This window comes from Gymnoscopelus braueri (genome assembly GCF_963280865.1).
Source record: "Gymnoscopelus braueri genome assembly, chromosome: 12".
In the NCBI taxonomy this organism is placed as follows: Eukaryota; Metazoa; Chordata; class Actinopteri; order Myctophiformes; family Myctophidae; genus Gymnoscopelus; species Gymnoscopelus braueri.
The window spans coordinates 36684106-36701095 of record NC_137614.1 but is presented as its reverse complement, the minus strand read 5'-3'; the positions used below and the strand labels follow the sequence as shown (position 1 = coordinate 36701095).

At 44.8% G+C, this 16990-nt stretch overlaps 1 protein-coding gene across 4 annotated transcripts; it reads right to left on the bottom strand.

Moving 5' to 3' along the window:
* Positions 1 to 10: 10 nt before the first annotated feature.
* On the bottom strand, positions 11 to 14893 carry LOC308097626 (keratin, type II cytoskeletal cochleal-like). 4 transcript variants are annotated; one of them, XM_080445523.1, is made up of 9 exons: positions 14611 to 14893; positions 4008 to 4247; positions 3754 to 3968; positions 1914 to 2122; positions 1411 to 1471; positions 1192 to 1287; positions 848 to 1012; positions 483 to 608; positions 11 to 236 (listed from the first exon to the last, which is right to left on the bottom strand). In XM_080445523.1, exons 1-9 carry the CDS (start codon positions 14876 to 14878, stop codon positions 12 to 14), a joined length of 1605 nt encoding a protein of 534 aa, XP_080301649.1. In that variant the 5' UTR covers positions 14879 to 14893; the 3' UTR covers position 11. The 4 variants fall into 4 exon arrangements, with proteins under 4 accessions (XP_080301649.1, XP_080301648.1, XP_080301646.1 ...); XM_080445520.1 differs by lacking the exons at positions 11 to 236; positions 483 to 608; positions 848 to 1012; ... (3 more) ...; positions 3754 to 3968; positions 4008 to 4247 and adding exons at positions 8826 to 10001; positions 10103 to 10185; positions 10332 to 10552; ... (3 more) ...; positions 11728 to 11788; positions 12234 to 12442 and having other exon boundaries at positions 14105 to 14893; XM_080445521.1 differs by lacking the exons at positions 11 to 236; positions 483 to 608; positions 848 to 1012; ... (3 more) ...; positions 3754 to 3968; positions 4008 to 4247 and adding exons at positions 8826 to 10001; positions 10109 to 10185; positions 10332 to 10552; ... (3 more) ...; positions 11728 to 11788; positions 12234 to 12442 and having other exon boundaries at positions 14105 to 14893.
* Between the last annotated feature and the right edge of the window lie 2097 nt (positions 14894 to 16990).

Here is a 16990-nt window from a genome sequence, read left to right as displayed (position 1 = left end):
GGCTCAGGATCTTACCTGATCTCCTCTCCCTCCAGCAGTTTCTTGTAGGTGGCGATCTCAATGTCCAGGGCCAGCTTGACGTTCATCAGCTCCTGGTACTCGCGCACCTGGCGGGCCATGTCCTGCTTGGCTCTCTGCAGAGCCTCCTCCAGGTCCCTGACGCGGCCCCTTGCGTCGGCCACAGCCAGCTCACCACGCTCCTCAGCCTCGGCGATCTGGGCTTCCATGGCAGAACGCTGGAAAGTTGAAAAGGCAGCAAGGTCATGATTGCTCCCTGAAATATTTCTTAATTTTTCAATTACTGGTTTCTAAAATGATGGAATGATGATAATATTATGGACAAAATAGGGTAACCCAAGTCCTAATTGATGATGCTGCTAGAGTGCTTTTGGTCTTTAACACAAAGTACTGTACATTGTCGTGGTGGGTCTGAGCCTAAAAGTGAAGGCAGTTGGTGGAAACGTGTGGAGCTGTGGTTCTACCTGTGATTTGACATTCTCGATCTCATTCTGGAGGCGAGAGATCATGCGGGTGAGTTCAGCGATCTCAGACTTGGTGTTGCGAAGGTCCTCTCCATGCGAAGCGGCTGAGGTCTGCATTGCCTGGTACTGGAAGAAGAAAACACATTTTTATTGAACTTCACTGGCTCTCAGCATTACTTTCTCTCCCTTTCTATGTTGCTGATGGTACATCAATAGACCATTCTGTAGCACTTCAGTCAATATAAAATTATACATGTACACCTGTTTCTAAATCTAGTTCATGGTGGATATTTACCATTCTTAGCATATGTACCTTATAGTGGACTCCTTGACAGGTTGCATCTAGAGGACATAGCTCCACGTACCTTAGTCTCATACCACGTCTCGGCCTCTGCACGGCTGCGGTTGGCGATGGTCTCGTACTGAGCACGCACTTCAGCAACAATAGAGTCCATGTCCAAGCCACGGCTGTTGTCCATCGACACAATGACTGAGGTGTCCTTGATCTGTCCCTGGAGCTCATTCAGTTCCTGAGAAAGGGGAATATGATGATGAGTTAGAGGTGAGATAGAGGAAGAGATAGCTGATGTGCTACTATAACCATCTCTGAACGTTTTTGTGTTCTCCAAGGCCATTTATAAATCCTTATCAGGACCACTGAATAAAAACGATCACATTCTGAAATCCAGAGCACAGAGTGAAGCCTTACCGCCTCGTAGACACTCCTGAGGAAGTTGATCTCATCTTGAAGGGCGTCGACCTTGGCCTCCAGCTCAATCTTGCCCATGTAGGCACCGTCCACATCCTGGAACAAGATCACAGATTAACTGGTGTTTAGCTTTTGCCTTGACCACCCCACAAAATAGTAGGCCTACTTGGAATATTTTAAATGCTGTTATAATTTCTGGTTAGGCTGAACGCCGCTCACCTTCTTGAGAAGCACAAATTCATTCTCCACGGTAGCACGCTTGTTAATTTCATCTTCATATCTGAAAGAAAAGAAACATTCTCAGCAATTAGCATGATGGAAGAGTGCTATGGGTTAATATTATCCCTATTCTTTTCTACCCCCCCCCCCACGATTTTATGCAAGTACACCTGCCTGCTATGTGTTCTCTTGAGGGTTCAAAAGCACAGTCAAATCTGAAGTGCAGTATAGTTTACTTACTAAAACTAAATCTTACAGTGTTACAGATTTATTGTAACATTCAGTTGCGATAAGGCTCAGGGTTTTTTGGGGTTATGGCTCAACTTTTTATTCAATTTAGAAGTTACTTTGCTTGGGGTAAGGTTTTGGCTTAGTGTTTAGCTTAGTTTCATGTCCAAATACTCATAGGTTGAATATATTATGGTCCGCATTTGATTCATACACATCATATGAGAATGTATTTTCATAGCTACAGTATACAGCTTTATGTCATCTGAACTCACTTCATCTTGAAGTCCTCCACTAATCCCTGCATGTTCTTCAGCTCTCCCTCCAGCTTGACCTTCTCGTTGCCGAGCCCATCCAGCTGCCTGCGCAGGTTGCCAATGTAAGCCTCGAACATGCTGTCAATGTTGGAGCGTGTGGTGGTCTGGTCCTGCAGGAGGCTCCACTTGGTCTCCAGCATCTTGTTCTGCTGCTCCAGGAAGCGAACCTGTATATAGGAAGTGACATCATACAGTAGGTATAGGTTTGAATGAATTCTTGCTGAAGAACAGTTCTAGGTCTCACTATTAGTGGAAGTGGCATCATAAGATAAGATGTGCAATCTAATCTATTTCCATTGCATTTTTTTTGTTTGTGTTATGGGAAATGTCTGTAATGTTTGTTGTGACTGCCGCATTTATATGGATGTAGAAAAATTAAAATTAAAATGGAAAAAAAATATTTAAATGCAGGGCTTTCCTCAGATGAATTAACCCTCTGCCACACCTGTATGTCACAGTCCCACACAAAAGGGCCCTTTTATGTACCCACATTGGCAGCAGTTGCATCAAGATAGCCCCTGAGGGCTGGGATGTTCTCTGGTGAATGCAATGCTACACAGCATCATGGGAATTATTCTGATGAGGTCACGTTGTAGAGGACAACTCAAGTGACTCTAAGAGACAAGTTGCAAGTGGGAACATCAAAAAACATATATAATAATAATAAAACATTATGTCAGAGAAGAGTGCATTAGTTGAAAACAGATGAGTTCTGAAGAGTACAAGTTTGCTGAGGGAGTGTTGCCTCTTCGTGTAATGCTGCATACAGTGCCACACCCCAGCCCATCCCCACCTATCAGAGAGACTAATTTTCACACACACCTCATGGCTTTAAATGTCAAGGATCGTGCGGTAGATAATACTGTTTTGTGTAACTTTTACGTATTTACTCAAAATTATATATTATATGTACAAAAATAATAACCTACTGTAAACTACAGATTTTCTTTTTTCATATTGTTTCCTGTAATTTAGGCATAAATAGTCTACATTGTGATTTTACTGGATGCAATCCCCTCGCCCCGTGTGCAAAGAGCAGGTGCTGTTTGGACAATGTGTGTGTGTGAAAAGCAGTGTGGTTGACTTCTGTCCTTGGAGAAAAAGTCTCTAATTATGCAATAACATGCAAGGTCAATGTAAAGATGTGAATACAACGTGTCATTCTTCGCATGCGGGACCGACTTTCATGGCTGCACCATCAAATAATCAGCTTAAGGCTGCCGAGTCCCTGCTGCAGAGGCAACAGATCATGCTAACCTGATCTCCTCCTTCCTTCTCCTCGCAAAGAGCGAGCCTCAGTCACTAGATACAATAGGGCTAGTTACCTACTCTCTCACTCTGCACAAAGCTAGCTTCCAAGGGGCCTATTACACTCACAGGGAATAACTGAAGCAGTGATCTGTTTTCAGCTGGTAACAGTGACCAGCCGCCGACACAAAGGGACTTTCATAAGCCATGGATGAGTTCACTAAGGTGCCAGGTAATGTAGTTACTTAGCCACTTTCTATTATCAATAGGTATTACTTTGTTTAATGCATACTCTAGTGTGAGGCCCTCAATGTGCAGGATATCAGAGTTAAGATCAGTTGCTGTGTAATATTTAATGAGCTTGAGGGCCATATATTGCAGATGTTCAAGCATGATCTTTGCAAGAACCAATGGTTGCATACAGTGCAACATGCACTGTACACAACTATTGATCATTGCAAACATTAAGTATGATCAAGGATGATGCATTTTTCAATTCAACATTTTTCATATACAAAATATCACACGTGCATCTGAATCCTATACTGACCTTGTCAATGAAGCTGGCGAATCGGTTGTTGAGGGTCTTGATCTGGTCCTTCTCCTGGGTGCGGACGGTCTGGATGGTGGGGTCGATGTCGACGTCCATGGGGGCGAGCAGGCTCGAGTTGACTGTGACGGCTGTGATTGGGGCGATCATTCCACCGCCACCGAAGCCTCCCATTCCTCCTCCACCGCCTCCGAGCATCATGCCTCCACCGAAGCCTCCGCCGCCGCCTCCTGCGCCGAAGCCTCCACCGAAGCCTCCGCCACCGCCTCCTGCACCGAAGCCTGAACCGTAGCCTCCGCCGCCTCCACCGCCTGAGCCGAAGCCTCCGCCAAAGCCTCCACCTCCGCCTCCGAGGGCCATGCCGCCACCTCCACCTCCGCTTCGCCTCACGCTCATGGAGGACATACGGCTGCCACCTCCGCCCATGCCCATGCCCATGCCTCCACCGCCTCCGCCAACTGATGCGGAGGAGAAGCTCCTCATTCCACCACCGCCTCCACCCGAGCTGAAAGAACTGAAGGATTTCCTCATGGCTGGTTTCTGTTTCCTCGACGAGATCCGAGGTGAAGGGAAAAAGAAGGGAGGAGAGAGAAAAGAGACAGAGAAGGTGTCGCGGGAGCAGGTGAGCTCACTAAGAGGAAAGTCAAGTCCCTCTGAGTACCTTCTCCCTGTCCACCGAGGGTTTTGATCTGCCTCCTGAAGAGGAGGTGCTGGGATCCTCCTCCCCAGCCGCCTCCCCCTTCTCCTTTGTCCTACGCACCTGTTGCCAACTTTTTTGGTCCGCATCAGCCTTTTTTCAAGGTTGTACCCCCTGTAATTTGAAATGTGGTGAAAACTGTCATCTGAACCATCAAGAAAGTAAAAAACAGCATGTTTCAAATCGTGGGACACGTACGGTTACCTTGCTAGCTGTCCAAGCCAATGGATCACTTCACATGTGTTGTCCAACTCCCATATGGTCTAACGTTTAGGATTCCTGGTTTCACCCAGGCACCTGCCAGCAGGCCCAGCTATTCCTAGGTCAGTTTCCCCATGTTGTTGGATCGGCTCACTGCAAACGTTTTAAAAAAATAAGTTACCAACTGTTTTTATATACGGTTTTCTACCTCTACTTAGCAATCAGGTATGAAATATACAGTTGTACTCAAAAATGTTTAACTCCCGGTTAAAATTGTAACTGTCAGCTCTTTGCCTGCTGTAGGTTGTGAAACAAATGTATGAAGCAGGCTTCTTCCATCTGGCGGAGTCAGGTTAACAGCCATCAGCTTATAGGACTAAAGAATTTCCTATTGACATTCAGTACTTTGATCACCACACCACCATATATATCCATAAATGCTGCCAATAAAGACTGCCACCTGCAAAACCTAGGGCTCTATCAGTCAAACCACCTCCTCTTTCTGTAGCATTATTAAACCCATCCTCCTGTACTGCACCACCTGTTATTTCACCATGCTCGCCCTCACCAGTAGAAACGAGTTCCTGAAAAATCACTAAATCTTCCAAAACTAAGACACTGCACTCCTAAACTGCCAGCCCTCACTGTACTGCCACTACTTATTCACCTGTTTCCTAGGCTGTGTGTTTTCCACTTCCTGTCAATTTCATTGGATATAATTGGTCATCTGACCAGTTTCATTGGATCAAATCGACAGAAAGTGGAACACACACAGCCTAGGAAACGGGTGAATAGAGCGTGCCAACGTGTCATCACCACGGGGGGGGGGGGGGGGGGGCTGGCATTGGGCGTGGCATTGGACAATGTTAATTCAACCTGGTTTTTACCCCTTAAAGATGTCCGCCGCTACCAAAAGACACTTGTTGACGCCCCTTCAGGATTTTTGGCACGCTCTATCCACCTGTTTCCTAGGCTTTTCACTTCCTGTGTGTGTTCCACTTCCTAGGCTTTTCACTTCCTGTGTGTGTTCCACTTCCTGTCGATTTGATCCAATGAAATCCAATGAAACTGGTCAGATGACTAATGATATCCAATGAAATCCGACAGGAAGTGGAAAACACACAGCCTAGGAAACAGGTGAATAGATCACTGACCACATACGACCCTAGCCTGGCCAGGCCAAACCCCTCCCTCCGGAAAACTCATTTTCTAAAACAAATGAAATTGAGTTTTCCGGACGGAGGGGTTTGCCCAGGCTAATACGACCCTGCCACTTAACCTTCCCCCTCTGGCTGCAAATATTTAAAACTATTTCAGCAATCATCTTATTAATTGTGATTTTTGACAATCTCTCCCTCTGACACCAAATAATGCAGGCACTCGAAAGCAGTGCTTTTGTATGTTTATTTTAAGTTTTAACACATTCCGTTTCTGATGATGTTGTTGCTTTCAGACCGCACTGCAAGTCCACGCTGACATTTGCATGTACACAAAACTTGATTTCCACACTGATATTTGCATACACAGGATTTGATTGGCTATGATGGGTGGGGAGGGTGATATTAGTCACTGGACGTAATCCTACTGACAGGGTGGCACCTGTCAGCAGGTGGGGGCTCCTCACTGGTAGGTGAGGCAGTAGGATATTAATTGGCATAACGACTACATTCGGGAGAAGAATGGGTGAAGAAAAAGACTATCATAGATGTATTTTATCGAGTCTGACTTTTGCTTACGAAAGCAAATGTCAGACTCGATAAAATACATCTATGATAGTCTTGATCCAAGGCTAGTAGTAAATCTAGCGGGCCAAAGAGCTCAATTCCCAAATATTGTTTTCAAATTATCAACAACAGGCACTTTTGGGGATTTTGTTTTCCCGTGGGATTATAAGGAGAATAACTTCAGTGTTAGTATTTAAAGCCATCTCCATGGTGTCAAAGGCATACATCTGCCTGAATCATTGTATTTGTATTGACTGAACAAATAACACGATTACGAAATGTTGCTTCTGCAGCAACCTGCACATTTTATTTATTTAATTTTGTTTGTTTTGTCACGTCAATCTTCCTCCCTGAGAAAATCCTTCAAAAGTAAAACTGTCATGCTTCACTTGTCGACAATCCACATTCACTTGAAATAAAAATGTTGCTATGCATACAGACTTTTGTTAACCCTGCCAAAGTTTTATGACACGGAAAATCTAAAGCCAAAGGCATTCTTCCGGAGCTTAATGTCAAAAGGAGATCAGATTCACACTGTATTGTTGAATTCAATAGACTAACGAAAATGTGGCAGTAACCATGATAGACATTTCAGGTTATGAATGCTTTAGGATTGTTACTGTAGATGTGAGATCCCATAGTCCATGGCAAAATGCTAATAAACAGCTTAGACTCGGGGAAAGTGAAGAATCAGCTTCCTCACTCCCTGCACACGCCAATGGTCAATGAACACGTGCAATTTCAGATTGATTGGTCAAATCACTGAGGAGAAAAGTGGAGGATGAACTAACAGAGTTTTGTTCATTTCATTGTAGGGACCACCTCTAACTACCGAAGTTGTGTTAGTTATATTGTATTAATATAACAGATTGGTTAAAATAAAATTTTATTCACTTTCACATTTATGTTTCTCAGACACTGTTGGCTATTGTCCATAGGCAAGGGTGCGTCCTTTCATCATTGCTTTTTATAGGCTAATGTACACTGACGAATGCAGGAGCTCTCAGAAGGACAGTGATCTTAACACATTTCCGGAATTGCTGTCCCTTCTCTGAGGTTCAGAATCAGATCACAGGAATGGTGTCATTGATTTAACAGCGATGCAGAGTGCTTCATTCACAATAAGAATTAATTTTCCCTTCCTACAAATATTTTTCTTGAGGTCATATTTTTGTTGACAATCTTATTTTGATGTGAACACAGATGCTATCATGAAGCGGGGGCCACAAAGAAACTCCGTGATTTTTCTGTCAGGCCATCATTCTTTATTGTTTTTATCAATATTTTATTGATAGTCTACTGAGATTAAACAGATAGAAACAGCCTGAACAGCATTGTCAAGACCTGTTCTATGATTGATTACCAGAGTGAAACAAAGAGTCCTGAGTTCTTTGTGTGACTAGCAAATCCTCCGGAAAGCTGCACTCATGTTGTCTTCTCCTAGACATGTTTTAGCAGGTGAATTCTCTGTTTCATGGCGTCGTTATGTTTTACCTGTTTGCAAACCTAAAGGTCATTCATCCCTGGACAATATGACATTAAAATGCTTTGTAGGTCTTTTATTCCCAGCTTCTTTTTAAATATATACTGTATATGTGTGTTACACATCAACAGATCCGGAACACACTTCCGTGTTAAATTCTGCACAGGCTCTCAAAAAGATAATAAATAAATAAATGATTTACACAGAATATAATTTTACCACTCTGGTTTTACTACAGACATCTGTAGGAACATGTCTACACCTTCACATTTGCAATACAAAATTGCTTAAAGGGTACACATGTGACTCATAAGCTCAGTGCATGCTCTTTACAGTTGCAGTTAACAAGTGATTTAATTTCTGAGATGATTATTAGAGTTTTTGATTAGATGAGAAACTTCCCTTATATGTGGCAGTGTGTTGTGTGTGCCATCTGCTGGCCAAAATCTGCAATAATATGTAGTATGTCAAATCAGCAAGAGGTTCATAGCAGGTGCAAGAATCTCCTAGATCGAGTCCTATACTTCGTCAAATGACATATAGCAAAAATGGCTGATCTAGATGTGAGCTTGTAGATCTGCTATTTTCACAGAATGCTTGCCCATTTTTGCCAAATGTTCCCCTAGTTTTGCAGAATGTTCCGCTATTTTTGCCAAAAATTCACCTATTATGACATGCCCAATCTAAGTATTTTACATGGGTTTCCAATCAGCTGCATGTTATCTCTGAAACACAGGTACTCAGAACTGGAATCTGCATGTGTACAATATATGTGCTGCAAAGTACAGTACTGAACCTCATGTAAGTGAACTTGTCAAAATATCTGTCCATTGTGTTGTGGGAGTAAAGGTTTGAATTTATATTCTGCTGCTATCGCAGGACTACTGTGCAAAGCAAACAACTGAAAATGTAACATTCACACCATATAGGCTACAGTAGTTTATAAGAAGACAGAGAATCAAAAAGATTTGTGTGTAACACAGATTTATTCAGGATGTTCTGATGGTATGCATTCAATCACATTCAATAAATCCGGACGTACCAGTCAGCCTCTTATATCTTTTAGTTCAGAGTGAAATTGGAAAAAAAGAGAAACACTGCTAAAACACTGTCTGAAAACCCTTAGTGGAGAACCCGATGTCCCTAGGAAAGGGAACAGAAAAGAAGCACTAGAGAATATGGGGTCACCACTACTGGAGTGTCAATGGAGTGTTATGTAAGGCTGCTTACGATGTCGCAACACACAACAGGATGGCAGCAGACGAGACATTACAGAGTCCAGGTCAGCAAATTATTGTTACGATACTGGGTGTTGGTGTCAGTGTCAGCCATATGTGCTTTATCAGACTAGGGTGTACAATATGGCGTCTCAGCCACCATCTATATGCAAGGTTACAGTCTACGGTCATTGATTGATGTGTGCTTGTTGTTGTTGCCTTTGGAGGATATCTCTGTCATGCACTATATTTATATCTACGCAACAGCATCCAGCAACAACTACTAAAACAGCCAGGCTGACTGAACGAAGGAGGAATTACGAGACTCATATCTCTGCTGCCGGTCACGTTTTGGTATAATAATCTCTGCCTCGGTTTGGAATATTTTAGTGAACTCAAGCTCTCTGAGCAGTGTTATGTGGATCTGTCGACTGCAGGCCCGGTGTGACCTCTGATATTCACCAACTGCGTTTTGTGACTGGTGTGTGGCTACGAAGCTCTGTGCTCTAAATGTAAATTGAGATAAAATGCAACAGGCTTTCGTTTTCTGGCATAGTGCACATCAGGCAGTTCTCTGGGTCTGCAGTGGACAGGTGGCGTGTGAGGTGCTTGTCTGGTTGTCAGGAGGAAGTGGAGGAAGGTGGTGGGGGGAGGACAGAAAGGAAGGAGGGTAGGTAAAGACTCTGCTTAGTAGCGGCGTGATGATGATGAGACGGTGCGGGACGATCTCATGGAGCTGCTGCTGCCAGCGCCGAAGCCGCCACCACCACCGCCGCCTGACAGGGACATTCCGCTGCTAAAGCCGCCGCCGCCGCCGCTTGACATTCCATAGCCGCCGCCGCCGCCGCTTGACATGGACATTCCATAGCCGCCGCCGCCGCCACCGCCGCCCATGCCCATGCCGCCGCCGTAGCCGAAGCCGCCACCTGTATGGGGATGAAAACGAGACGGAATGAGATGAGATGAACCAAGAAGTGATAATAGACCTCCTAATTTTCTCTGCGACTATGATAAAGAATGAACTTACCGCTACCGCCGCCGCCGCCGCCGCCGCCACCACCACCGCCGCCTGTGACAGTGATGGTCGCAGTACTTCCACCAGCATTGATTCTGTTGAGAGATTCATCAATTAGCTCTAACATTTAATTGTCCTTTACAATTGACATTGACTGCCTGTGTAACTTATTTGCAATGCACTCTGTCTTCCCATATTGCTTTGTTTCCTCTCAACTTCCAGACTGGCTCATGGATCTTACCTGATCTCCTCTCCCTCCAGCAGTTTCTTGTAGGTGGCGATCTCAATGTCCAGGGCCAGCTTGACGTTCATCAGCTCCTGGTACTCGCGCACCTGGCGGGCCATGTCCTGCTTGGCTCTCTGCAGAGCCTCCTCCAGGTCCCTAACGCGGCCCCTTGCGTCGGCCACAGCCAGCTCACCACGCTCCTCAGCCTCTGCGATCTGGGCTTCCATGGCAGAACGCTGGAAAGTTGAAAAGGCAGCAAGGTCATGATTGCTCCCTGAAATATTTCTTAATTTTTCAATTACTGGTTTCTAAAATGATGGAATGATGATAATATTATGGACAAAATAGGGTAACCCAAGTCCTAATTGATGATGCTGCTAGAGTGCTTTTGGTCTTTAACACAAAGTACTGTACATTGTCGTGGTGGGTCTGAGCCTAAAAGTGAAGGCAGTTGGTGGAAACGTGTGGAGCTGTGGTTCTACCTGTGATTTGACATTCTCGATCTCATTCTGGAGGCGAGAGATCATGCGGGTGAGTTCAGCGATCTCAGACTTGGTGTTGCGAAGGTCCTCTCCATGCGAAGCGGCTGAGGTCTGCATTGCCTGGTACTGGAAGAAGAAAACACATTTTTATTGAACTTCACTGGCTCTCAGCATTACTTTCTCTACCTTTCTATGTTGCTGATGGTACATCAATAGACCATTCTGTAGCACTTCAGTCAATATAAAATTATACATGTACACCTGTTTCTAAATCTAGTTCATGGTGGATATTTACCATTCTTAGCATATGTACCTTATAGTGGACTCCTTGACAGGTTGCATCTAGAGGACATAGCTCCACGTACCTTAGTCTCATACCACGTCTCGGCCTCTGCACGGCTGCGGTTGGCGATGGTCTCGTACTGAGCACGCACTTCAGCAACAATAGAGTCCATGTCCAAGCCACGGCTGTTGTCCATCGACACAATGACTGAGGTGTCCTTGATCTGTCCCTGGAGCTCATTCAGTTCCTGAGAAAGGGGAATATGATGATGAGTTAGAGGTGAGATAGAGGAAGAGATAGCTGATGTGCTACTATAACCATCTCTGAACGTTTTTGTGTTCTCCAAGGCCATTTATAAATCCTTAACAGGACCACTGAATAAAAACGATCACATTCTGAAATCCAGAGCACAGAGTGAAGCCTTACCGCCTCGTAGACACTCCTGAGGAAGTTGATCTCATCTTGAAGGGCGTCGACCTTGGCCTCCAGCTCAATCTTGCCCATGTAGGCACCGTCCACATCCTGGAACAAGATCACAGATTAACTGGTGTTTAGCTTTTGCCTTGACCACCCCACAAAAGAGTAGGCCTACTTGGAATATTTTTAAATGCTGTTATATTTTCTGGTTAGGCTGAACGCCGCTCACCTTCTTGAGGAGCACAAATTCATTCTCCACGGTAGCACGCTTGTTAATTTCATCTTCATATCTGAAAGAAAAGAAACATTCTCAGCAATTAGCATGATGGAAGAGTGCTATGGGTTAATATTATCCCTATTCTTTTCCACCCCCCCCCCTCCCACGATTTTATGCAAGTACACCTGCCTGCTATGTGTTCTCTTGAGGGTTCAAAAGCACAGTCAAATCTGAAGTGCAGTATAGTTTACTTACTAAAACTAAATCTTACAGTGTTACAGATTTATTGTAACATTCAGTTGCGATAAGGCTCAGGGTTTTTTGGGGTTATGGCTCAACTTTTTATTCAATTTAGAAGTTACTTTGCTTGGGGTAAGGTTTTGGCTTAGTGTTTAGCTTAGTTTCATGTCCAAATACTGATAGGTTGAATATATTATGGTCCACATTTGATTCATACACATCATATGAGAATGTATTTTCATAGCTACAGTATACAGCTTTATGTCATCTGAACTCACTTCATCTTGAAGTCCTCCACTAATCCCTGCATGTTCTTCAGCTCTCCCTCCAGCTTGACCTTCTCGTTGCCGAGCCCATCCAGCTGCCTGCGCAGGTTGCCAATGTAAGCCTCGAACATGCTGTCAATGTTGGAGCGTGTGGTGGTCTGGTCCTGCAGGAGGCTCCACTTGGTCTCCAGCATCTTGTTCTGCTGCTCCAGGAAGCGAACCTGTATATAGGAAGTGACATCATACAGTAAATATAGGTTTGAATGAATTCTTGCTGAAGAACAGTTCTAGGTCTCACTATTAGTGGAAGTGGCATCATAAGATATGCGCAATCTATTTCCATTGAATTTTTTTTGTTTGTGTTATGGGAAATGTCTGTAATGTTTGTTGTGACTGCCACGTTTATATGGATGTAGAAAAATTAAAATTAAAATAAAAAAAAAAAGATTTAAATGCAGGGCTTTCCTCAGATGAATTAACCCTCTGCCACACTTGTATGTCACAGTCCCACACAAAAGGGCCCTTTTATGTACCCACATTGGCAGCAGTTAGCCCCTGAGGGCTGGGATGTTCTCTGGTGAATGCAATTCTACACAGCATCATGGGAATTATTCTGATGAGGTCACGTTGTAGAGGACAACTTAAGTGACTCTAAGGGACAAGTTGCAGGTGGGGCCTGCTCACATAACATCAAAAAACATATATAATAATAATAAAACATTATGTCAGAGAAGAGTGCATTAGTTGAAAACAGATGAGTTCTGTAGAAGTACAAGTTTGCTGAGGGAGTGTTGCCTCTTCGTGTAATGCCGCATACAGTGCCACACCCCAGCCCATCCCCACCTATCAGAGAGACTCATTTTCACACACCTCATGGCTTTAAATGTCAAGGATCGTGCGGTAGATAATACTGTTTTGCGTAACTTTTACGTATTTACACAAAATGATATATTATATGTACAAAAATAATAACCCACTGTAAACTACAGATTTTCTTTTTTCATATTGTTTCCTGTAATTTAGGCATAAATAGTCTACATTGTGATTTTACTGGATGCAATCCCCTCGCCCCGTGTGCAAAGAGCAGGTGCTGTTTGGACAATGTGTGTGTGTGAAAAGCAGTGTGGTTGACTTCTGTCCTTGGAGAAAATGTCCGGCATTTAAACATTGTCTATCGGCACTGCAGAACCAGTCTCTAATTATGCAATAACATGCAAGGTCAATGTAAAGATGTGAATACAACGTGTCATTCTTTGCATGCGGGCCGACTTTCATGGCTGCACCATCAAAGAATCAGCTTAAGGCTGCCGAGTCCCTGCTGCCGAGGCAACAGATCATGCTAACCTGATCTCCTCCTTCCTTCTCCTCGCAAAGAGCGAGCCTCAGTCACTAGATACAGCAGGGCTAGAGTTACCTACTCTCTCACTCTGCACAAAGCTAGCTTCCAAGGGGCCTATTACACTCACAGGGAACTACTGAAGCAGTGATCTGTTTTCAGCTGGTATAGTGAGTGACCAGCCGCCGACACAAAGGGACTTTCATAAGCCATGGATGAGTTCACTAAGGTGCCAGGTAATGTAGTTACTTAGCCACTTTCTATTATCAATAGGTATTACTTTGTTTAATGCATACTCTAGTGTGAGGCCCTCAATGTGCAGGATATAAGATCAGTTACTGTGTAATATTTAATGAGCTCGAGGGCCATATATTGCAGATGTTCAAGCATGATCTTTGCAAGAACCAATGGTTGCATACAGTGCAACATGTGCTGTACACAACTATTCATCATTGCAAACATTAAGTATGATCAAGGATGATACATTTTTCAATTCAACATTTTTCATATACAAAATATCACGCGTGCATCTGAATCCTATACTGACCTTGTCAATGAAGCTGGCGAATCGGTTGTTGAGGGTCTTGATCTGGTCCTTCTCCTGGGTGCGGACGGTCTGGATGGTGGGGTCAATGTCGACGTCCATGGGGGCGAGCAGGCTCGAGTTGACTGTGACGGCTGTGATTGGGGCGAAGCCTCCCATTCCTCCCATTCCTCCTCCACCGCCGCCGAGCATCATGCCTCCACCGAAGCCTCCGCCGCCGCCTCCTGCGCCGAAGCCTCCACCGCCGAAGCCTCCACCGCCTCCTGCACCGAAGCCTCCACCGCCTCCTGCACCGAAGCCTGAACCGTAGCCTCCGCCTCCCATTGCTCCTCCACCGCCGCCGAGCATCCTGCCTCCACCGAAGCCTCCGCCACCGCCACCTCCGCTTTGCCTCATGCTCATGGAGGACATAGACATACGGGCGCCACCTCCGCCGCCACCTCCGCCCATGCCAAAGCTCATGCCACCACCGCCAGCTGATGCGGATGAGAAGCTCCTGCCTCCACCACCGCCTCCACCCGAGCTGAAGGAACTGAAGGATTTCCTCATCATGGCTGGTTTCTGTTTCCTCAGCGAAGATCCGAGGTAAAGGGAAAAAGAAGGGAGGAGAGAGAAAGAGGCAGAGAAGGTGTTGGCGGGAGCAGGTGAGCTCACTAAGAGGACAGTCAAGTTCCTCTGAGTACCTTCTCCCTGTCCACCGAGGGTTTTTATCTGCCTCCTGAAGAGGAGGTGCTGGGATCCTCCTCCCCAGCCGCCTCCCCCTTCTCCTCCCTCCATCTGTCTCTCTGGCCCCCCCGGCAGTCCGACTTGCAGGCAGGTACAGAGGCTTGTAGCAGCCCAGCCCACCACACAGGTAGCAGTGTCAGAACCTGTAAGGCGATTGGGGGCACGGCACACCCTGACGCACACAGAGGAATGGCATCAGGACCCCAGGGGAAAACGGAGGAAAAGGCATGTTGGCAGAAGCCTCTCGCCTAGATGGCTGGGGGCTTGGGATGGTTTTGTGTGTGTGTGTGTGTGTGTGTGTGTGTGTGTGTGTGTGTGTGTGTGTGTGTGTGTGTGTGTGTGTGTGTGTGTGTGTGCGCGCGTGTGCGTGTGCGTGAAGTGGTTTGTACTTTTCTTATTCTTGCAGAATGAACAAATGCAAATGAGCACATGACACCCTAAAGCTTGAGGTGTGTGCTTAATTGTTTAAATGTCTTTTTGCAAAACAGTTCTAAGGTTTGTGTCATTGCACTTGCAGCACGCATCCTCCCTGCATATTATCATTTTCAATGTTTTTTTTTGCCTTTTGTATGTTGTGAGTAGAGGCATCGTTGTTGCATAGATATACAGCCATCATTTGATGGACGCATTGTGCTTCAGTTGTTTAGTTTTTTTCCCCAACATTTAAAAAATTAGAAACAATTGTGAAAATAGCAGAGCAGAACAGTCTCACAACGCAGCGAGCTTGTACAGTATAGACTGCCTATTTTTGCTAAGTAGACCTATGCAGGGCATAAGTGGTTAATTGCATAACACAATTAGTTTGACACTTGGACTGGATATAACTTTGCAGTACATGTGAGCAAGTTAGCCCAGAAGTTTAAATTCTGGTGGAAATCTACCATGAATTGTCAATTTGTATAAAAATCACCTGGACACAGACTGCTCATTTGTCTAGAAAACACTACTAGTTAAGAATGACTGAGCACAGTGGACAGAATTCTTCTACTGTTTGTAATCTGTCAACATCATCAGAGTCCATCATTGAATTCATTCAGAGACAGAGAGAAAACAAGACTGCAAATAGATTGGAGACAACAGGACAGAGAGAAATAGGCACACGAACGCACGCACGCACGCACGCACGCACGCACGCACGCACGCACGCACGCACGCACGCAGACAGAGTACAGTTAAAGACAGAGCGGGCAAGACAATACAGTAGCTCTGTTGGTGGAACAAGTACTTCTCTGTTCCTCCTGTTCAGTTGTTCACTCAGCACTCACTGTATACACTCCGGATCCATATCCATGTGGAACATATTTGGGGATAAAGCTACAACATGCACAGCCAATTAGAAACCAAATGTGTACAAGCTTGGAGAATTTTCTCAAATCCCTATATTTCACTAACTTTCTTTGCAGGGGCTGAACAAGAGGAACGGAGAAGGATTGTTTTGTTTTGCATGCAGGTTCAATTGAAAACCTAACCCTGAAGTGGCATGATGAGATAAACAAACGACCTTTAAAAAACAATGTCCTTCTCTTCCAGGAGGTCAAGACATTTGGGAGTGTCAGCCTTGGGGGTTCTACTGTACACGACCTACTGGATAATACAACACCTGTTTGGAGAGTCTTGGCCAATAAGTTTAATTTATTGATGACCCTGTCGCAAACGAGAAGGGAACGAGGGAAGGATGAACATAGGGTTAAATGGGTGGGGTGGCGAGCTTGTGAATTCCGAAGTGGCAGTTCATCTATATTTTTTTGGCTGCCCTGTACTGTATGTTTGGGCCTGCAGCTGTCAAGTGCCAGAAGGGAATTAAAACCCATCGTCAATACTTGTTAGTAATCTTTACATTAGTGAAGTATTTGTGAACCGTGTTTGCCAAAGTCAGCATTAAGAGCTTCGTGCTTACTTAAATGCAATTATTTACACATTTCAGCTCTTAATGTAAAATAAGAAGAACTAAACCACGGATGTATCTGTCAAAAGTGACAGTTGGGGGGTGTGATTTGATGAATTAAGGCTGCAGCAGATTTCTTGTTCAGACTGATTTCAAGTAACTGTCGGTACCTGTTGAGGCTCATTAAACTGGCACAGATTGAGGCCTCTGAGTCTTTCAGTGCTCTAGTAGACTCCATCAGCCGTAGGGCAGTCAACCGCACCCCATGAAGTGAAAAT